At 30.9% G+C, this 23,530-nt stretch overlaps 1 protein-coding gene and 2 long non-coding RNA genes across 3 annotated transcripts in view; 1 reads left to right on the plus strand and 2 right to left on the minus strand.

Annotated features, from left to right (window-relative positions):
- Positions 1-23,530, minus strand: part of LOC111429083 (Dynein heavy chain 1) — a 42,293-nt gene that overhangs the window by 4,460 nt on the left and 14,303 nt on the right. Inside the window, exons 7-10 of the mRNA XM_023064872.2 lie at positions 19,262-19,428; positions 18,531-18,809; positions 18,235-18,476; positions 11,387-17,733 (exon numbers count right to left, since the gene is read on the minus strand). Coding sequence (XP_022920640.2) covers positions 11,387-17,733; positions 18,235-18,476; positions 18,531-18,809; positions 19,262-19,428 — 7,035 coding nt within the window. The remainder of the gene's footprint in view (positions 1-11,386; positions 17,734-18,234; positions 18,477-18,530; positions 18,810-19,261; positions 19,429-23,530) is intronic.
- Positions 4,856-5,512, minus strand: LOC111429082 (uncharacterized). Its single transcript, XR_011642248.1, has 3 exons — positions 5,445-5,512; positions 5,334-5,384; positions 4,856-5,255 (listed from the first exon to the last, which is right to left on the minus strand). It is a non-coding gene; the product is annotated as an uncharacterized lncRNA (long non-coding RNA).
- Positions 5,845-6,402, plus strand: LOC139431579 (uncharacterized). Its single transcript, XR_011641664.1, has 3 exons — positions 5,845-5,923; positions 5,984-6,034; positions 6,117-6,402. It is a non-coding gene; the product is annotated as an uncharacterized lncRNA (long non-coding RNA).

Raw genomic sequence — 23,530 nt, forward strand, 5'->3', positions numbered from 1 at the left:
ATGATATAAAAACTATAAGATAATATCATTTTAATTTCCAGCAAAAAAATTATTAAAGAAATTGTCAAATTTATAAACCAAAAATATCGCGAAATTGTCAAAAAATCATATCGAATGTAGATTTAAGAATTTTGTTGTGATATATATGTTAAATAGCAGCTTAAAGATTCTAATTTATGATATGATATAAAACTATAAGATAATAAATATAATTGAAATTTTTAAGAAAAAATTATTAAAGAAGAAATTATTAAATTAGTCAAACACCAAATTTTCAAAAAATCATATCGACTGTATTATTAAGAATCTTGATATGATATGTATGTTAAAGTAAAATTTAAAGATTCTAGTTTATGGCCTGATATAAAAACTATAAGATAATATTATTGAAATTTCCAGGAAAGAATTAGTAAAGAAGAAATTGTCAAATTGAGAAATCAAAAATAACACGAAATTTTCAAAAAATCATTTCGACTGTATTATTAAGAATCTTAATATGATATGTATGTTATATTGAAGTGTAAATATTCTAGTTTGTGGCATGATATAAATACTATAAGATAATATTATTGAAATTTCCAGGAAAGAATTAGTAAAGAAGAAATTATCAAATTTATTAATCAAAAAAACACGAAATATTCAAAAAATCGTATCGACTGTATTCTTAAGAATCTTGATGTGACAAGTATGTTAAATTGAAGCTTATAGATTCTAGATTATGGTATGATATAAAAACTATAAGATAATATTATTGAAATTTCCAGGAAAGAATTAATAAAGAAGAAATTATCAAATTAATTAATCAAAAAAACACGAAATATTCAAAAAATCATATCGACTGTATTTTTAAGAATCTTGATGTGACAAGTGTGTTAAATTGTAGCTTATAGATTCTAGATGATAGTATGATATAAAAACTATAAGATAATATTATTGAAATTTCCAGGAAAGAATTAATAAAGAAAAAAATTATGAAATTAATTAATCAAAAACCACGAAATATTCAAAAAATCATATCGACTGTATTTTTAAGAATCTTGATGTGACAAGTATGTTAAATTGTAGCTTATCGATTCTAGATGATGGGATGATATAAAAACTATAAGATAATATTATTGAAATTTCCAGGAAAGAATTAATAAAGAAGAAATTATGAAATTAATTAATCAAAAAAACACGAAATATTCAAAATATCATATCGACTGTATTTTTAAGAATCTTGATGTGATAAGTGTGTTGAAATACAGCTTAAAGATTCTAGTTTATGATATGAAATAAAAACTTTAAGGTAATATTATTGAAATTTACAAGAAAAAATTATTAAAGAAGTAATTGTCAAATTTATAAATAAAACATAACATGAAATTGTTAAAAAATCATGTCGGCTGTATTTTTAAGAGGCTTGATATGATATGTATGTTGAACTGAAGTTTAAAGATTCTAGTTTATGGCATGATATATATAAACTATAAGATAATATTATTAAAATTTCCAGAAAAGAAATAATTAAAGAAGAAACTGCCAACGCGAAAATTTCAAAACATCATATCGACTGTATTTTTATGAATTTTGATGTGATAAATATGTTAAATTGAAGCTTAAATTAAAGAAGAAATTGTCAAATTTATAAATCAAAAAACAAGAAATTTTCAAAAAATCATTTCGACTGTATTATTAAGAATCTTAATATGATATGTATGTTATATTGAAGTGTAAAGATTCTAGTTTGTGGCATGATATAAATACTATAAGATAATATTATTGAAATTTCCAGGAAAGAATTAGTAAAGAAGAAATTATCAAATTTATTAATCAAAAAAACACGAAATATTCAAAAAATCGTATCGACTGTATTCTTAAGAATCTTGATGTGACAAGTATGTTAAATTGAAGCTTATTCTAGATTATGGTATGATATAAAAACTATAAGATAATATTATTGAAATTTCCAGGAAAGAATTAATAAAGAAGAAATTATCAAATTAATTAATCAAAAAAACACGAAATATTCAAAAAATCATATCGACTGTATTTTTAAGAATCTTGATGTGACAAGTATGTTAAATTGTAGCTTATAGATTCTAGATGATAGTATGATATAAAAACTATAAGATAATATTATTGAAATTTCCAGGAAAGAATTAATAAAGAAAAAATTATGAAATTAATTAATCAAAAACCACGAAATATTCAAAAAATCATATCGACTGTATTTTTAAGAATCTTGATGTGACAAGTATGTTAAATTGTAGCTTATCGATTCTAGATGATGGGATGATATAAAAACTATAAGATAATATTATTGAAATTTCCAGGAAAGAATTAATAAAGAAGAAATTATGAAATTAATTAATCAAACCCACGAAATATTAAAAAAATCATATCGACTGTATTTTTAAGAATCTTGATGTGACAAGTATGTTAAATTGTAGCTTATCGATTCTAGATGATGGGATGATATAAAAACTATAAGATAATATTATTGAAATTTCCAGGAAAGAATTAGTAAAGAAGAAATTATCAAATTTATTAATTAAAAAAACACGAAATATTCAAAAAGTCGTATCGACTGTATTCTTAAGAATCTTGATGTGACAAGTATGTTAAATTGTAGCTTATAGATTCTAGATGATAGTATGATATAAAAACTATAAGATAATATTATTGAAATTTCCAGGAAAGAATTAATAAAGAACAAATTATCAAATTTATTAATCAAAAAAACACGAAATATTCAAAAAATCATATCGACTGTATTTTTAAGAATCTTGATGTGACAAGTATGTTAAATTGTAGCTTATAGATTCTAGATGATAGTATGATATAAAAACTATAAGATAATATTATTGAAATTTCCAGGAAAGAATTAATAAAGAAGAAATTATGAAATTAATTAATCAAAAACCACGAAATATTCAAAAAATCATATCGACTGTATTTTTAAGAATCTTGATGTGACAAGTATGTTAAATTGTAGCTTATCGATTCTAGATGATGGGATGATATAAAAACTATAAGATAATATCATTGAAATTTCCAGGAAAGAATTAATAAAGAAGAAATTATGAAATTAATTAATCAAAAAAACACGAAATATTCAAAAAATCATATCGACTGTATTTTTAAGAATCTTGATGTGATAAGTGTGTTGAAATACAGCTTAAAGATTCTAGTTTATGATATGAAATAAAAACTTTAAGGTAATATTATTGAAATTTACAAGAAAAAATTATTAAAGAAGTAATTGTCAAATTTATAAATAAAACATAACATGAAATTGTTAAAAAATCATGTCGGCTGTATTTTTAAGAGGCTTGATATGATATGTATGTTGAACTGAAGTTTAAAGATTCTAGTTTATGGCATGATATATATAAACTATAAGATAATATTATTAAAATTTCCAGAAAAGAAATAATTAAAGAAGAAACTGCCAACGCGAAAATTTCAAAACATCATATCGACTGTATTTTTATGAATTTTGATGTGATAAATATGTTAAATTGAAGCTTAAAGGTTCTAGTTTATGATGTGATACAAAAACTATAAGATAACATTATTGAAATTTCCAGGAAAAAATTGTTACTGGTTTCCAAGTTATCTGCTTTTAATTGTTTCAAAGTAATTTTAAGGTTAACATTTAAAATTAATAACACAGTAACTATAGCAATTAGTAACGATAATAATCGATAACAATAACAATTAATTAATAACAATAGAATATTGTGGCCATTTTCAAAAATCCAGGCTTAAATGGACTTAAATCTGGATTTCTCACTATTAAAAAACTTATTATGTCGTGGCATTTTCAAATTGGTAATAACTTTATTATTGGTAAAAATGATTATTCACACGGAAATTAGATCAATGTTGACAATTAACAGGCAATTGTCGAAACATAAGTGGAAAAATAACCCAACTTTCCTTATGTTAAAAAATAAATATTTTAGAAGAAAAAATACATTTAAAAGTAAATAATTCGAAAACCGATAAACTTAGACAATTTCAATAAGAGTACCTTTTTTATGTAAAATTGCATGCTCTTTGTGATTTGCAGCTCTTATTGGTCGTAGCTGTCGAGCCAAAAAACTTATGATTTGATTTATCAAACGAGCAGCGTGTATCTAGCGCCCTCTACGAGCAATAACAAAACAAGTTTCAAATTCGTATTTCTCATGCTCGAAAACATAAAACTACCAAATTTTATGTTAATAGTACAAAAACCTTCAAAATTATCAAGAAATTTCGAAATAAGAATTTAACTTTCAACACTCTATGCCTCGAAAACCACTGACATTTGTATAAGAGATGTTACGTTAAATCATCATATTTTGGTGTCTAGTATCTCCGGTATTCGGATTTCCCATTCTTTCTGAGTCACCTGTATAGTTGACAAAAAAATGACACTGACGACAACTTGTCATTATCCCACATCCTACATTTTAATGAGTAAATATAGAGAAATAGTTTGTGAAGGTTTCAGAGGAGGTTTGGCAATCATGGCAAATCATGCATCATCTTTAGCCACAATTAATGATGGAGTCGGATGAGGAAGAGGGAGAAAATGAATTTGATGATGAAGCGAATACATATGAAGAAGATCATGTGGAGGAACGAGATGGTGATTTTGTCATCGAACAAGACGATGCATCCATTACAGATGAACATTTTGTTAAAGAAAATTAAATTTTTTTTGATTACCACGGTCCAATAAAAATAATGTTCTAATGAAATTGCGTGGATTTAGTTTCGTCTGTGTACCCTTAGAATCTTGATATCTTATGCAGATGATACACAATTACGTTATTCTTTTTCATTAGTTAAATCATCAAGGTTTATCAGTCTGAAACAACAATTTTGAAGTTATAGAAATTTATTAAAATAACCTTTTTTGAACACAGGAAAACCTCTTTGTATAAATGCCAATTATTAATTAATTACTAACATAAATCTAACATAAACAAAATAATTAATAGTTGCATGTGTTTATTTTAATAGCAAGTATACGATTTACTCTATCCAGTCACAAAATTTATGAACCGGATTAAAATACTTTCCCCCGGGGCATGTCATAATCGACGGATCCCCACATTCATAGTATTTCGTACTATCTTCCGGGTACGGAAAGTTTTCAACTAGAATATCACAAATTTTAGAAATCGGATTAAAATGTAATCCTTCCGGGCATGACGTAATCAACGGTTCCCCACATCTATAGTATCTCGTAGTATCTTCCGGGAACACAAAGAATTCAGCTAGAAATACAGAAAAATAAAGTAAAAATTATAACAAGTCAGTTGGCGTCGAAAAAATTGACAATAAGTAAAGCTTACCAGCTACAGCATAGGCAATTAATGCCAAGAAAAGAACAGAAAGAACCAAACCTATAGTTATACAAAATATTTTTATAAATAAAGCTTTAATTATGAATCCAATTTTCTTACCTCTCATTTTCTGTTAATGTTGCATGCAAGTAATATGTTTAAAACTGTTGGCTATCGTTTTATATAGCTTTATCGCCTTGGAATATCTAATCAACTGTTATTTAAACGGGAGATAGTGTATAATAGCAAATTACGAGCAATACAAGTGTCATTTCGCTATCTTGTAGCTACTATTTAATTGTTTATAATCAAATTGTTAATCATTTATTAATAATTGTTTAATTGTTATATTATCATTTAGATTTTAATCTACAATTACTTCAAATAATTGAGTGTTGTAATCCGGTAGCCAATAAATGTCAATTTTATTATTTCAATTATTATTTTAAAATTAATATTTTCTAAAGATTTTTGCTATCATTCACCTCTCGAGTTTAAATAACAGTTGATTAGATATTCAAAGACGGCAGAGCTATATAAAACGACAACCAACAATTTTAAACATATTACTTGCACGCAACAGTAACAAAAAATGAGAGGTAAGAAAATTTTATTTTTGATTAAAGGTTTATTGATAAAAATATTTTGTATAATTATAGGTTTGGTTCTTTCTGTTCTTTTCTTGGCATTAATTGCCTATGTTGTAGGTGGTATGTATTACTTATTGTCAATTTTTTCGACGCCAACTGACTTGTTATTCCTAATTTTTACTTTATTTTTCTGTATTTCTAGCTGAATTCTTTGTGTTCCCGGAAGATACTACGAGATACTACAGATGTGGGGAACCGTTGGTTAAGTCATGCCCGGAGGGATTACATTTTAATCCGATTTCTAAAATTTGTGATATTCTAGTTGAAAACTTTCCGTACCCGGATGATTGTACGAAATACTATGAATGTGGGGATCCGTCGATTATGACATGCCCCGGGGGAAGATATTTTAATCCGGTTCATAAATTTTGTGACTGGATAGAGTAAATCGTATACTTGCTAATAAAATAAACACATGCAACTATTAATTATTTTGTTTATGTTAGATTTATGTTAGTAAATAATTAATAATTGCCATTTATACAAAGAGGTTTTCCTGTGTTCAAAAAAGGTTATTTTTATACATTTCTATAACTTCAAAATTGGTGTTTCAGACTGATAAACCTTGATGATTTAACTAATGAAAAGGAATAACGTAATTGTGTATCATCGGTATACATGTAAGGACTGTAATGATTAAAAACTTTGATGAGTCCTATATGTTAAATAAATGGATCAAGATTCTAAGAGTACACAGACGAAACTAAACCAATAATCAAAAAAATCAAAAAAAAAATAAATTTTCTTTAACAAAATGTTCATCTGTTATGGATGCAACGTCTTGTTCGATGACAAAGTCACCATCTCGTTCCTCCACATGATCTTCTTCATATGTATTCGTTTCATCATCAAATTCATTTTCTCCCTCTTTCTCATCCGACTCCATCATTAGTTGGGGCTAAAGATGCTGCATGATTTGCCATGATTGCCAAACCTCCTCTGAAATCTTCACAAACTATTTCTCTACATTTACTCATTAAAATGTAGGATGTGGGATAATGACAAGTTGTCGTCAGTGTCATTTTTTTGTCATCTACATATTATATCTTCATCGGAGATGTGATTGATGTTTTCATTATCGCGCAATAGAACATTTTTCTGCTGGTTAATGTCAGGTTTTCATCCTTTGTCCAACCCTTCGAAAATCGAGGATATTCTTTTGCAATCTATGCGTCATTTCTAACCTGTCATAATAGTATCAAAATCAATACCTAAACAGAAACAATATATTATCAATTGCAGTTGGTTTGAATTAATAATGAATAAATGTAGAAATGGAGACACGGAATACTCCTAAATTTCCTTGATTATTCCGTGTCCATTGTAATAATTATTTCCAGGAAAGAATTGGTAAAGAAGAAATTGTCAAATTTATAAATCAAAAAACAAGAAATTTTCAAAAAATCATATCGACTGTATTTTTATGAATTTTGATGTGATAGGTATGTTAAATTAAAGCTAAAAGATTCTAGTTTACGATGGGATATAAAAAGTATAAGATAACATTATTGAAATTTCCAGGACAAAATTCTTAAATAAGAAATTATCAAATTTATATGTAAATCAAAATCGCTTCGATTCCGTAGCCCAGATTAGTTTTGTCCATATCCCATATCCAATTATTCCGCTGCATGAGATTCGTTACAGTCATGAAAGCCAGGAGGTAACTGGCAGAGTTTTGCTACCTCTTATGCACTTTTAGGCGTTTCTGCTTCGTTTTCATTTTCTTCTTCTCCAATTTCTTTTATGTTACGTCATAGCTAGTTACATCCTTTTTTTGTAGAACGTGTGTGTTTGCACATTGTCCATAATTAGCAAGACATACTTTTCTTTAATGTTTTCCTTGCTTGCAAAAATTTTTCGCTTTTGGTATGAACACTCTTTTCTGTACTCCATAAGTCACTGAAAGCTGGGTTACGTTTTTGAGACACCCTAGTTTGTTACTTTTTCCATTGACTAATATTCTTATATCTTTTCTAAATTGTTAGACCAATAGTTTTAAATTTGGCATTTTTCAAATTACATTTGAAAAGCGAAGGTATTCATAAAACAATATTTCTTCAAAATAGTTAATGAGATGAAGTTTTTCTTTGTTTTCTCTAAGTTTCAAATAAATGTCAAATTTTTCTGTTTTGTATCCATTCTGCGTAATTCTCGGGTAACAGTTCTTTTAGAGCGGCGTTTCTGCTGTAAAGAGTAGTTTTATCAAAAGTAAAGTTTCATAATAAGATTCATAAAAATATTTTGTATAATTATAGGTTTTGTTCTTTCTGTTCTTTTCGTGGCATTAATTGCCTATGCCGTAGGTACAGGTAAGTTTTACTTATTGTCAATTTTTTCGACGCCAACTGACTTGTTATTCCTAATTTTTACTTTGTTTTTCTGTATTTCTAGCTAACTGGTTTGTGTTCCCGGAAGATACTACGAGATACTACAAATGTGGGGAACCGGTGGTTAGGTCATGCCCGGAGGGATTACATTTTAATCCGATTTCTAAAATTTGTGATATTCTAGTTGAAAACTTTCCGTACCCGGAAGATAGTACAAAATACTACGAATGTAGGGATCCGTCGATTGGGACATGCCCGGGGGGACAACATTTTAATCCGGTTCATAAATTTTGTGACTGGATGGACTAAATCGTGTACTTGCCATTAAAATAAACACATGCAACTATTAATTATTTTGTTTATGTTAGATTTATGTTGGTAATTAATCAATAATTGCCATTTATACAAAGAGGTTTTTTTCCTGCGTTCAAAAAAGGTTATTTTTATAAATTTCTATAACTTCAAAATTGTTGTTGATTAGTAGAGTACTATTTTCAGCACGATAAACCCTAATGATTTAACTAATCAAAAAGAGTAACGTAATTGTGTATCATCTGCATACACGTAAGAACTGTCATGATCAAAAACTTTGATGTGTCCTGTATATTAAATAAATGGATCTAAAATGGAACATCATGATTCCAATCAATGTATTCAAACATATCAAGATTCTAAGAATACAGAGACGCAACTAAATCCACGCAACTTCATTAAAACATTATTTTTATTGGACCGTGGTAATCAAAAAAAAATTATATTTTCATTAACAAAATGTTTTGTGTCATTGTGGATGTTTTGATAAATTTCCCAATGAGAGAAACTACAATAAATAAGTATATGTTTATAGATAATTTGTAGAGAATTGAACTCCCTTTCGGGTAGGCTAATAAAATATGGAGCGTTCCATTTAAAATTTTCGACGTTCTCCCCATTGAATATAGAGAGACGGTAATTCAATTTTTGACTACACTGTATAACATACTCTGATACAACAAATGACAATGTATTTGGCAGCATCTGAAGAGTAATCGTGCCAATTTATAGCTTTTTTAAATGAGCGTTGACTGGGATATGGGGTTTTAAAGAGCATGGTGAAATTCGCCGAAAAAAGCTCAAAACCAATATAACTCGTAAACGAAAAATGCTAGGTACCAATAACTTTTATGAATGTCAACATATTTTTTTATGTGCAATTAAAAGGTGTAATAAAAATTATAGCATTCCATTTAAAATAACGAAGTTACGGTCTACTTCCGGTAGACCGGAAGTGGCCGCCATCTTTAAAATATTTTAGACAGAATGTTCCGAATGAAAGTAGTAAGAAAAACAACAGTAGCCATGCGTAACCATGGCTACGGTTAAATATAACTACTAATATTTGAGAGAAAACTGTGAGTTTTGACAAATCTTCAACAAAAAATAGATGGCAAATTGATCTATCTTTGCCGTACGCTTTCTTATCGTAACGAAAGCAATTAAGAAACCAGTCAGTTCCCACCTTGTGCCACTTATACCAACTACACTTACACCTGTTGAACAATTATTGTATATTATCAAAATACTTAGCTCCATTTATTCCAATTGCCAAACCATAAAATTTTGTAAGCTCTCAAATTAATTTATCAGTTAGTTTTTCTCTGTTCTACCAATCCTTTCATTGGATATTTTCATTTGGTTATGTTTTCCAGAGCAACCACTGTGGTTGATAATGCAGAAGAAACGCAGAAAAGCTCTGTGTATGCCATATACTAATACTATCAAGTATCAATAAAAATGCACTCCTTCATAACTCTTAATAACTGCATTACATAAATCAGAGGGGATTAGAAATTTGTGGGCTAACTTCGGCCCTTAAACCCATGGTTGGTCCCATCTTCGACCGCCTAAACCCTTCCCTCTTTGCTCTAACAATAAGACGCCCTTGAGGGCATTTCTTCGGAGTAGAGGTTACTCTACTTCTTTTCCATGTTTCAGCAGAAGACTCTTCGATCCAACTGAGATTTAATTAATTTAAGCGCACTTAAATCTGTTATAGACTTACGAGAATCAAAGATGGCTTTTCGTCCCAGCGGGAAACTCCCTCCGTTTCCGCACAGGGCATTTTCTCTATCCAAACAGTGTATCCATTTTTCTTTTCGTCTCTCTTAGTATACTTGTCATAAAAGTAGTTATTTTTAGCCATGCTATTTCGCTTGACCATATCAGTCGTGATCATTGCTGATCATATGGAGTTTTAAAAGCGTCGCTTAGTCTACACGCAGAAGCCTATCCCAGAATGCCATATCTCTGCTCTCTAACACAAAGATCTAATGTCATAGCGCTTTCCTCCTTTCTTTTTAGGTATAAGAACGAGCCGTTAGATATTCCACAGTTCGCAGAACACGTGCTCTCTTAGACAGATGAACTTGTACCTTTCATTGCTGATATCAGCGCATCTTCTGTGAATAAGGGAATACCATCTGCATTGGCAGGATCCATTACGGTTGAACCACTTGGTCGTATTGCACTTGATGTTGAACAACCAACGCTGTCTGTTGCCTGGTTTGAGCTTCATTCGATTTGCAGCGTTATACTGCAATTGAGCTCTTGCTTTAGCCGCAGTCCGGTGATCGTTTACCGTGAAGTGAATATATTGGCGATCACTACCAGAAAATTATGCACAATAAGGGTTCTGAAGATAAAAAGAAGCACCCACAAATAATTATAGACTACACCAGAACTAAATTAGCTGTAGACACCACCATAACATGATAGACATTAGTGCACTGAACACTTATGTTATGTGAATTCATGATATATTTGTACATTTCACAACTGAAGCAATATTAATAACAGCAGTTGCCAATTTCAGGACGCAGTATGTAATAACTAACTTAATTGGTTGATGTTGAACTAAAATCTGTGTTATTTTAGATTGTAGCATGCATAATAGGCATATCAACTTTCTTCATTTTTTACTACTCATCATTAATACAAAAATTAGTTGCAACATTAATATTTGATTGAATTTAAATAAATATTAATAAATTCTCATTTATATTTGAAAATACCTGTAATTAATAATTTCTATTTAATTACTTACCAATATGAGCTGGTTTTATAGTATTCAACGCAGCTTCAGCTTCCTCCAAGGCTGGTTTTGCATCTTCTAATTTTTCTTCCGCCTTTCCTTTTTCAACAGCAATCTGCTGTACTAATAACTCAGCTTTATCTTTCACAATTAAAACTTGATTTTTTACTTCTTCAGCTTGTAACGCTTTTTCTGTAACTTCAGTCAAAACTCGTTCAGCTTTTCGAGAAGCTTCAACTAATTCATTTTCCATTACAGCTAAATCTTTTTTTAAAACCTCTACAGATCCTGAAGCTTCAGCCAATTTTTCCAACCCAGTATCCATTCTTAACGCCCCATCGTTTAATTCTTGTTGTTTTAGTTTATAAATACTTTTATAACCGGCGATAAAATTTAAATAAGATTTGGGTGTAACGTGAGTAGCACGACGAAATCTTTGAAAATATTCAACGGATGTTATCGAAACGATGTCTTGAATTGAACCCAAAGCTTGTACGAGTTCATTTTTGATTTCATCGGTGCATTCTATTGCAAAATCTGATAAGAAATGATCAGCTACGGCTATTAAAGCGTCTTTTGGCCATGGTTGATACCAATCAATTGTGCATCCGCTGATTAAAGCTGGAAATCGTAAAGCTCGACTTCTAAATTTTTCACCTACTGGTGAGAAACAAAAAACAACATGCAAATTTTGACATGTTCTATTCATGAAGAATTCCATTGCGAGTTCTGGGTTGATTGTTCTTTTAGGATTTTCTCTTCTCATGAAAGGTGATATTTCTTGGATTATTTCAGCTTGTTCATCTTTAGTAAATAAGTTGGATATACTTCCTGATGATAATATGTTATTTAAGTATTCTAAAAATGCTTCTTCTTTTATATCTAAATCGGTAAAAATAAATGTTGTTCCTTTCCCTTGGCCACCACAAGATCTATATAAAGCTTTAAGATCTTCTAAGAAGTTAGTAAGGTTATAAGATCTTGTTAACGTTATTTGGAAGGTTTTGTACCCAGCAATAAAAGAAGATAATTTTGTTAATGATTGTTTCCCACTCCCACCGACACCTACTAACATTACATTTCCTCGTGGATGTCGGATTACTCGAGATATTTTCACTAAATGCCACATTGCATCCGGGAAAAAAACCAAATCCATTCCAGATCCTCGGACCATCTCATTAAATTGTGCCAAAAACATATCTAAACGTTCTCTTAACTCGTCATTGTTGATAACTGGTTCGTAAACTTTTGGTAATTCCATGTCGGCGTCTTCGCCTTCATCTCCAGTTGGTTCTGGGGCATCTCTCATAAAATCAACAAAAACTGGTGTTGGTTCTGTTTTAATTCTCATTTCTTCGCCTAATTCAGATTCAACTATACCTAATAATTTATTATCGAACCAATTTTTATCGTCCATAACAGTTAAACGATCCGCAAAAACTCTGGTACATTCATGTTTCCAAAGAACCATCATACAACCTTCTGATTCAATAACTGTTGATAACGTACCAACCAGTCCTTGCCAAATCCTTGAGAGATCTCGCAACGAAAAAATGTAGTGGAATTTCGCTGGGGTTGGAAGTAAATTAGATCGGGTTGTTTTCCAAAGTACTCGAGTCAATGGTATTAGTTTTTTCACTAAATTTCGTACTTCGGGGGTAAATCCTCTTTTGATGTTGTAATATCCAGTTCCGATTACGGTGAAAATTTTATCGATTGAAGCATCTGATGGGATTGGGCAATTAAGAATACAAAATTGTCGTTTTAATCTGGCCGGGATATCGTTTCGCCCACCGCCGGGATGTCCCATTGCGCCCAAAAAAAGTACGTCAATTATCGTGGTGAATTCACCAGGTTTTTCCAAACTATAAAACCCATTTGTATCCATCGTTTGTCGGACTATTTCATTCGTAATTTGATCACCCCAACAATTTATTTCTGGTAAATTAATATCATCGATAAAAACCATCATTTTTTTACCACTTGGTGGGCCAAAAGTGTTTCCCATACGTTTTTCTATAAAACTCTCGATCGTTTTTTGAAATTGAAATGGTGTTGTAGCACTTGAAAAATTAACATTTCTCATGAGATAAAGTTCGGGGTTTGATTTTTTCATATAATTTTTCATCATAACCGTTTTTGCTGTTCCTCCTTCACCAATTAATAAAACAGCTTTTTGTTGTTTTACTATTATGTTGATTAGGAAGTCGATTCGGACATTATCTGGGATTGGGATTAAAATTGATGCGTACTCGGGTGTTGTATTTTCTGGGTAAACGTAATTGGTGACTCGATTACTCCATAATTCCCAATCACCATTTTTCGAGACTACATAATCAAATAAGATAGCATCGCGATTTTTTGAGTTATTAATAGGAAGATCTAATTCATCTTTTAAATTTTCTTTTAAATAAGAATCGAATTTATGTCGATCATCGGTTTCTAGAAATCCACCGAATCCCCATGCTAAAGCAAAAACGTATAATTTCGCGAGATGTTCATCGGTGAAAAGTTTAAATTCCTCTTCTTTTGTGTCATCTTCTGTGAAGTCGTCATCTTCGCCGTTTTCTGATAAGGCTTGTTCTTTTTCTGGGAGTATTTGAATTGGAACTAAACCCTCCAAAAGATTTAATATTTGCAAAGTTACATTTGCATGAAGCACATCCATAACGAAACATAAATTTTGTGAGGTCCAAGTGTATAAAGATGCGTAAGATATTTCGAATAAATTATCGAAAATTTCTTGTTCTTTGGGGCTACGTTTTTTTAACCATCCTCGCACTACTGGTTTCCAAGTTAAACCGGAAGCGCTCATATAAACCATTCCATTTCTAGATACGGTTGCGGGAGATGCGTTATCAATGTTGTGGGGTTCAAAAATTATTTTGCAAGTTGGTGACATTGTTAATCTATCTCCGTTTGCTAATGTTAATGTTTTATTATCATCTAACACTGAATTTAGATTCTCAATCCAAATACTATCAACTGGACCATCTAAAACTAACCAAACGTATTCGTTTGATTTCATTTTTAAAGTTTTCCTCCATAAAGCTGAAAATATCCCATCCGTCCAATCATTAGTTGCAACATCTAACCTACCAAACATTTGTGATGCTGTTATAGCTTTAGGATTCATGCGCATTTCGCGATGGACATTTCCCATTTGAGTTAATGATCTCATTAAAGTTTGAATGCAAGTTGTTTTTCCTGCGCCACTAGGACCTAGGGTCATAATACCATGTCGAACGCATTGAGTTTCATATAATTGGATTAGTTTCAAAGTCCATGATGGGTGATTAATTAAGTTAGCTTCTTCAACTTGTGCGTTAATTGCTTCTTCTAATTCGGGGTAACACGTTTTTTCTAACGATTGATTTGGAAATAAATCAGCCACTAAAGAAATAAATAACGGCTCATCCTCATCGATTAATTTTGAGAGATTCATATCCCTTAAAACTCTCATAACAATCGTACTTTCCGTATCTTTTTGATTAACCCTTTTCGCCGCCCCCAAACTTCTTAAAACAGATAAAATATTTCTGAGACCAAAATCGTAATGAACTTGCTTTGTTAGTTGTTCTTCGCAAAGTTTATAAAGGGTGTAAAATTTTCTTGCTAAAGTTATGTTTTCTAAAAACCCACAACTAGCTAATTTCACTCTTATGATAATTTGACGATCTGGAACCATCATAGCAACGGTTCTAAATTGAATTTTCAGGTTTTCTGGGAGTTCTTTTCTTCCTGCATAACCCGGATTCATTGTAATGAAAATTCCAAATTCTGGGCACATCTCAACGATGTCCCCATCGGTAAACGTAAATGATCTTTTCTTTTCTTTTTTCGCTGAAAGTACAACCGCGACTTGTTGAGCGGCTACGGATAAAACGGGAAGTTCAATTCGATTGAATTCATCAAAACAACCCCAAGTTCCCGATTGGGATAATCCTTTATAAATCCTTCCTAAACCGCGATAATCCATTTGATCGGAGCAATTAAAAACAACGACATATTTAGCTAAAGTTTTTCCCATATCTTTAACAGTTTCTGTTTTCCCAGTTCCAGCAGGACCACAAGGTGCTCCACCCATACTCATAGCTAAAGCTTGCGCTAACGTGATATAACACCTATCAGTTAAGGGTGTAATAACTAATCGATCGGTGCAACCTAAATATTCATTTTGATAAGAAAAAATAACATCTGTTATAATAATTAACGTTTTATCTTGATCTTCTTTAAAATAAAATCGGCATTGTTTTAACCACTCAAAATCATTAACATGTCGTACGTTTAATCTACAAAGAATATCAAAAATATCTCTTTGATGCACATGAATGGTAATTAAAGTCTCAAATTTTGTGCGTTCGATTTTTGTTAAATCCCTCGTTGTTTGATCAATTAGCGTATTTAAAAGTTCAAGGAATTTATTATTCGTTTCTGCCATAATTTTTTTATCATGCCTCGCTTGCATTAAAGCTAACTCAGCATCCCTAGTCCAAATTATTTGTAAACCCAACAATCCAATTTGTGCTGGCATTTTATCCAAAAACATTAAAAGATTAAAATTTGAATCCATCAACATAATATAACCCTGCCTTATAATTGAATGTAAAGACATTTGTGCCATAAGTAATAATTGTTGCAACCAAATTTCAACGCTTCCTTCAGCTCTAACAGCTTTTTCTAATTGTATTAATTCACCCTCTGATGAAATAATCGCCGTCATTTTGTTGTATTCGATGTCGTGGAATTTAACGAACTTTGTATTATCAAATATTGATAATAAATGATTTTGAATTGTGTGCGAATCGGAAGCTTGCCCCAAAATTTCTAAAAGTGCTGGATCCGAAACGAAAAAGAATCTTGGAAACATCATTCGTTTCTTCTCTAAATACCCACTTAACGATCTTTGACAAATTTCTAATTGTTCTTGAAGATGGGGAAGGAGATTTTTTAATAAATCATCGCCAACACAACATGAAACAACACCAGGTGTTTCGTGAGCTCGCTGCATAATTTTCTGCCAAGATTTATCAATTTTTGAAAATCTTTTAGCTTCTTTAGGAAGTTGTTTAGCGATATCACCACCAACAAAAACCGCTTCTAAATAAACCCACATATTTTGCACCAACAACCATCGTTCCAAAATTTCATTAGTATTCGATAAATCATGCACCCATTGTGAAATTTGTTTCTTAAAAGGTGCGTTGTATCTATTTGATAATAAAGAACCCAAAATCATTAAGCTATCCTCTAATTGCCCAATAGTTTCCGCGGTTGTATCTCCCCTCAATAATAATTCACCACGATTATTAAACACTTGAAATGTTAACTCTTGAAGTGACCACTCATTTGTTACTTGGCGCAATTTCGCTTCAATATCACGTTCTTTCATAGCAGAAATGCAAATATCCTCAATATCCTCCTTATGTTGTAATAGTGGTGCTTCTAAAATATGTTTTAAGCAAAATCCTTCGTTATCAAATTCAAAAATATGATTTAACGCATCCATAATTCTTTGCCAATGACGCTGTTTCATCGCTTTATTTGCCATCAATTCTAATAATGGGCACATATCGTTAAAATCATCGACAGTTTTTTTCAAAGCAAAAAATGCGGGCCATTCTTTTAAACCTTTCGGTAATTTTCTACATCGATTTTGAAATTCCATTAATTCGTTATTAATTTCTTCGATGTTAACATCGCCCCATGGAATATCATAATATGAGCTAACACGATCGATTACATCGTTATAAAGTTTATAAAGTTTTTGAAGTAAATTTAATTCTTTTCTTATTTGAGCAAATTCTGGATAATCGGTTTGTGGGAGTCCAAAAAGTTCTTCACCACTTTGGTACGTTTGCAATTTTCTCCACATCCCCTCAAAACGATTTTGGAAAAGAATTAATCGATCGGAAGCTTCTCTTGGTGCCAAACCGGTTTCCATTGGCCCAGCATTTTTATATTCGTTACAATAATCGATCTTATCTTTTTTAAATTGTTCCAAATTTTGTTTTAGATCAGCTTGAAATTGCGGTTGCATATCTAAAAGTTTGCATTGTGCTTTTTGGGCTTTGTTGAGAAGTTTTGACCAAGTGTAAGGAAGATTATCGACGTGTTCTAAAGTTTCTCTTTCAATTTCTATATCGTAACGGGTTAAAACGTTAAAAGCTTCTTCAATCGGTTCGATTTTTAAATCCATATCGACTTCTTGTTCTCTAATTTTTTTCAAAGTGTCCATTATCATTCTTACATCGTCTAAATCGCGGAGTGGTTTATCTAATTTCCTTCCCATTTCGTTTATAACAGCGTAAACGTAATCCATTTCACGTTTGTACTTTTTCTTCATTGCTTGACCAATTCTAAAAAAAAGGATGGGTAATAAATTAGTAGGTAGAAGAACATCAAGATAACATTGATGAATAAGATTATTTTCGTATACTTCTGTATGGTAGAATTACCAACGAAGGTATGTTGGATTTATTTTATACAAAGTGATTCAATTAAGTAAACACTTCATAGAATTGCTCCACTATTGTCGCCTCGATTTTTTCGGTTTGAACATATATATTTATAAATCTTATATTGTAGAATTTACCTTTAATACATAATTTACAGATTCTATTACTAATTGGCAAAAATCCTAATATCATTTTTATCAATGTTAATAATTTTATAATTGAATACTATTTGGTGAAAGTGTATTGTATTGTACAATATTATTAGAACAATACAGATTTTACGTAAATAAACAAAAAGTTATAAAATATTAATTTTCAAAGAGTCTTTAGAATTCTAGATTATCTATAGACTACTTAAATGTATCACGTTGTATATTAATATTAGAAGAAATTAATAATTACTTGTGAGTACAACATTTAATTTCTGTTATCAACCCATATTTCAATTTTTCAGTTGAAATTGCTAAGCTATTTCCAATAAGAAAAACATCTAATTCAGTTGATAACCGAGAGTCTAATTCGCTGTGTTTTCTTAAAGATGATTCAAATTCATTTAACGTATTATTTAAAAGTTCTCTTTGTGATTTTTCATTCCTCCATAAAACACTGTAAGGTTTCCATCCAGCCAAAAAATTTGTGACATCCTTTATAAAAAAAATATTTATGCCTAATTTGTAAATGTATTAAATTAAATTTACCTGCTTCATATCTTGAGTACAAGTAGATAATAACGATAAAGTTTTTACAACCTCTTTATTTTCCATGACGTAACTGTAAAAGTTTTTACATTGAAACGGAAAACTTGGTTTTTCTTCCGTGGCCAATCGATAAAACTTTCTTCTTCTAGCCCTGAAATCTTCTTCTTTCATTTTCGGGATGTTTATCCCACCAAAATTCTGACGAGAACGAGACACTATGTCCTTTAAGGCGTTTGAAGGACCAACCAATCGTTTCCAAACAGAAGCCTTTTGTGGTGTCTTTTTTTATTTTTGAGCGAGTGTATGTACAATAAAAGCGGGTTTTTTGGTGCGAATTGTTTTTTTTTTATGTGTTAAGTTTATTTATATACAAAGTGTATTAGGTTAGTGTAAGTATATTTTTAATTTGTGTACGGTGTAAAAAGGGAAAATTATAAATTAATTATATTGATCAGTTCTATTATTAAGTAACCCTTTAATACACTTTAAGTTCTTATTATTATATTTTTGAATTATTATAAAGTACATTTTTTTTATTGTTATATTATAATAATCTGAGTGCAAAAACGATATTTCTTGAAATCAATATTAGTTATCGAGAAAATAAATAAAAATAAAACCGTATAAACAAATTAATTGTGATAACATAACAATATCAATTAACATGAATAACAATGAGTGCATTAAAGGGTTAAAATAGAATAAATCTAAATTACCAAAAATGTTCTAACCTTTGGTTTACCGCCAGTCCATTGAGCAACACCTTTCGAAACTGAAGTTATATGTTTACCGGCCAATATGAGAACTTCTTGTACGTCATCTAATGGTGGTTGTATAGCTACTTTTGGTATCATTAAAACAGCGTTTAATATGAAAACTGGACCATCTTGAGATTGTTCTAAAACAATGCTTTTCAGAAATTGAGTCTTAAACAAAATTTTGGCTGCATAAAATGTTTAACAATTTGACGCGTAATTGATGTTTTATTTAAAATCTAAATGAAAATTATATAAGAAGAAATAAAGAAAACATATTAGTCTTAAAAATAAGGAAATCTACTTTTCCAGTTGGTTAGATTGTTTACTTAGGTGGCAGAGCAAATGTGACATTTCTAATTCCTCATCGGTGACTAGCTCGCGTTCTTGTTGCTGCCTTACATTTTGGATTTGTAGAAAAATCTTCAAGGACCTTATACATATATTAACAGAGGTTCATCATTCTTCAGCGTCAAGCTTTTCTAATACCGATTAACTCTTCTCCTGATATTTCAGACATTGCATTACAACGACTTGTTTTCGAAGAGAATTGTCGCAAATGCCAATTAGATCAAGCAAGCTTTAGCAAGAAGGATTTTAATGTAATCTTGCAACATAGAATGACCGTGTGAGACACGATGAGTCTACAAACTTTTGAACTTTTGTCAAAAGACTTTTTCAAAATGAACGGAAAATATTATTGTTAGTCATAAGTTAGTTTAATCATTAGTGGCGCACTTTTAAGAATACAGATTATGCTAGTCAGAAGTATTTATCTAACCATGCCAATTTGGCAACTCTCTTGCTATTCATATTGTCAGTGTTAGCCTTAAACTTTTAAGAAATAATCGATCAAAAGCTTCAATTTGATGTCATCTTCAACTCCAGTCTTGCCATCAAAGCCCAAAATAAACTCATTATTTATTGTAACTTGTGTAAGTTTCATAAGGTGTGTTTCGAATAATAACATAACTGCGACAAAGTGAAAGTAAGTGTAATTTAGTTCCAAATTATTTCTGCTTAAGTTCTTTGGAGGATGCAAAACTGTATTGCATCACCTGCTCGGGCAACAATGACTGATTGAATTCTTTAATTTTTGGCTGAAATATGTCTATTTTGAGTATATATGATTTTCGGTCAATTTACATTTGGTGAACTAAGATTAAAGATATGTTTATAATAAATAATTCCTCTCGAAGTTAATTATTTTTTCAAAACAAATTGTAACATCAGTAATACTAGATAAATCAAATTATAAGTAAAATACCAAAAATTTTACATATTAGCGTATTAATGTTAAGAATTATCAAAGTTAGAGGAACTCTACATGTCGAACTATGTAATTCTAGAAACAACCATCAACTTTCAAACATAAGTTTAAAAACTCCTAATTTACTCCTTAATGGGTCCTCAGAGTCGAAATTTGGAAAAAATCCAACACCCTGTATAATATTTCATAAATATATATATATCATAAATATTTGATGTATTCAGAAAGTTGTTAAATAAACCAAACTGTTAGTATAAACCAGATATGTTGTAATTAATTCTAGTAGGCTGTAATTTTGACATTAAAACATTATTAACTAAATCTTTCAGTACTTCCATGTATTTTGAAAAGTTCTGCGATGTATCTCGTTTCTCTAAGATGGTACTTAATGAAAAAGAGTGAATAACCAATGATGAGATGGTACGGCAGTAGAACAACATCTTATAGTGAAGTGACATACTTGTTCAATGATACAACCTAAACCGTTCTGCTAAGTATAAGGTAAAAAACTGTAAAGCGTTTTGAGGAAATTGGAAGTGGAAAAGATAGACACCGAAGAGGTCGACCAAATACTGTTAGAGATAACAACGAAACATTAAATGCAATGTAGAACTTTATTGAAGATCCACCTACATTTTCAATCTTGTGTGTTAAATTAAACCATACAAACAGATGATGCAAGAATTAATTGAAGATAACTCCGATCAGAAATTAAAATTTAGCTAGAATCATGCAAAAATGACGATGTGACCTTTACCTTGTGTGGAAATGTAAATTGGCATAATGTAAAGTATTGGAATGGTGTTGCAATCTGTGTTATCTAACTTTGTATTGGCGCGGTGTTTAGTATGGTACCTCAGCCGCAACTATCCTAAGTAGCCGAAAGTTATACTCGGCAATGACAGAATTCGAGATACCAAGTTCTCATAGAAATGGTTAGACTAACCATGGAAAATATCGAATGTGTAATCAGAGCCCAAGGATAACTGCCAAAACCTTTCAACATAAGCACAGGATTAAGACAAGGAGATGCCTTGTCTTGGAAAAGGTGATACGTGAATCACAGGTGAACCTGAGTGGAACCATACACACGAAGTGTCTACAGATAATGGCGTATGCGGACGATATAGTGATTATAGGAAGATCGGAGCAATACTTAAGAGAGGCATTCACCAAAATAAAAAATGCCGCACTAAATATGGTCATAAACTTCTCCAAGTTTAAGTATATGTGTACATCATGCCGACATAGAACCATACAAGGATATATAAAGAATGAAGATGAACTATTGGAGGTGGTTGGGTTGGGATGGGTTGGGGATAAGAATGGTGGAAGATGAACCCACAAGAATAGCAATATTGAACAGACCAGTCGGAACCAGAAGATTAGGGAGACCGTTACTGACAAGGGAAGTATCAGAACTGTCCCTCACCGATTTTGTTGAAATTTGGTACAGCGATAGTATGGCCAAAAATAAGGTTTACTTATTTTTTTATACGTGCTAATAAAGCCCCTGGGGCGAGAGATAAGGGTTGGAAATCGGGGCGAAAGATATATATTCGCTTATAGCCTGAAGACGAAAATAGCTATCGAAATGTGGTAAATGTAAACTGATATTTATTTTCAAAGAGCTTTCCATTGATATATCACACATATATCTGAGGGCTTCAGGGGGTAAACTACCCCTAGTTTTTTGGAATATTTTAAAAACTACCCTGTCGATTTTGGCGATATTATGTGTCCTTATAGTACGTTTAAAAATATTAATGACGTGTTTTTTCTTATTTGCCTCTGATCATCAGATCAGCCTCATCATTGCAAAGTTACGGGGTACGGTAGATAACCCCTTTCCTTAAGAATAATGTGATAAACTGTTACACTTTTGAACAATATTTTGAAGAAAGCCATTAATTAGATGTAAATTAAGATTTACGCAGTAAAATAAACAATATACGACTTTAAGGGGTGGCTGGGGTTAACTACATAAACCACCCCAAAAATAATATTTTTTTGAGAAAATTGTTTGTCGATTTTGGTGCAATTTACCACGATGATTTTTTTATACGTTAGGTAGTACTATTGTAAGAACCTACAAGGGTTAGAAGTTTGGGGTAGAAAATATATTTTAGAAAATATATTGAAATAACACAAAAGTTAGGATAATTATATAAATATTTATTAATAATGAGTTAAATAGAACTGAAAAAAAAATGGTTAAGTACGACAAATTGTATTCTACATTGGTTTTTTTTTTAATTTATTTTTATTTAAAAGGGGTTTTGGGGGTTAAACCGTTGAAAGCGTGGTACAGTCAGTGTCATCGACAACACATAGCTACACAATTCAACCTATCATATCTGCAAATGAAAAGCTACTTTCTCCTCTTTACATTGTTTTAAAAGAATCCTCTGGTACGTTTGGACCGAGAGTAATAAATACAATATTCAAAGCAGATAACATATTCGTTTTGGCATCAAAGTCTGGTAAACTGACTTTTGCTCATATGAAAAATTGGCTACAAAATGTCTATTTCCCAAACACCGGACCCAAATTATTACTATTACTGGATTCTTGGAGTGGCCACTGCCCTGAAATTGTTAGTGAAGTAACTCCATCGGATGTTAAGTTTAAATATTTGTCTATACCTGCAGGGAGAACAGGTCAAATTCAACCCCTAGATGTATTTGGTTTTAGAATATGGAAACATTTCATTAGAAGATTTTTTGATCAAGTTATTCTCTACCAGTACGATGTCAATTTGCATCAGCGAGATAATATTTTAAAATTGCAATCCTTAACGCTTAACCAGTTGTCTTCCCCACGATTTATTAATGTGTTTAAATACGCCTGTTTTGCATCTGGCTATATAGAGGAGAGACCAGAACAGTTTGAAAATCCTGTGGAGGTTTGCTTTTCCAATGAAAAACCTATGTGCGATATCTGTGGAGATATAGCTGTTATAACTTGTGCATGGT

The sequence above is a fragment of the Onthophagus taurus genome, chromosome 1 (assembly GCF_036711975.1).
Source record: "Onthophagus taurus isolate NC chromosome 1, IU_Otau_3.0, whole genome shotgun sequence".
Classification (NCBI taxonomy): Eukaryota; Metazoa; Arthropoda; class Insecta; order Coleoptera; family Scarabaeidae; genus Onthophagus; species Onthophagus taurus.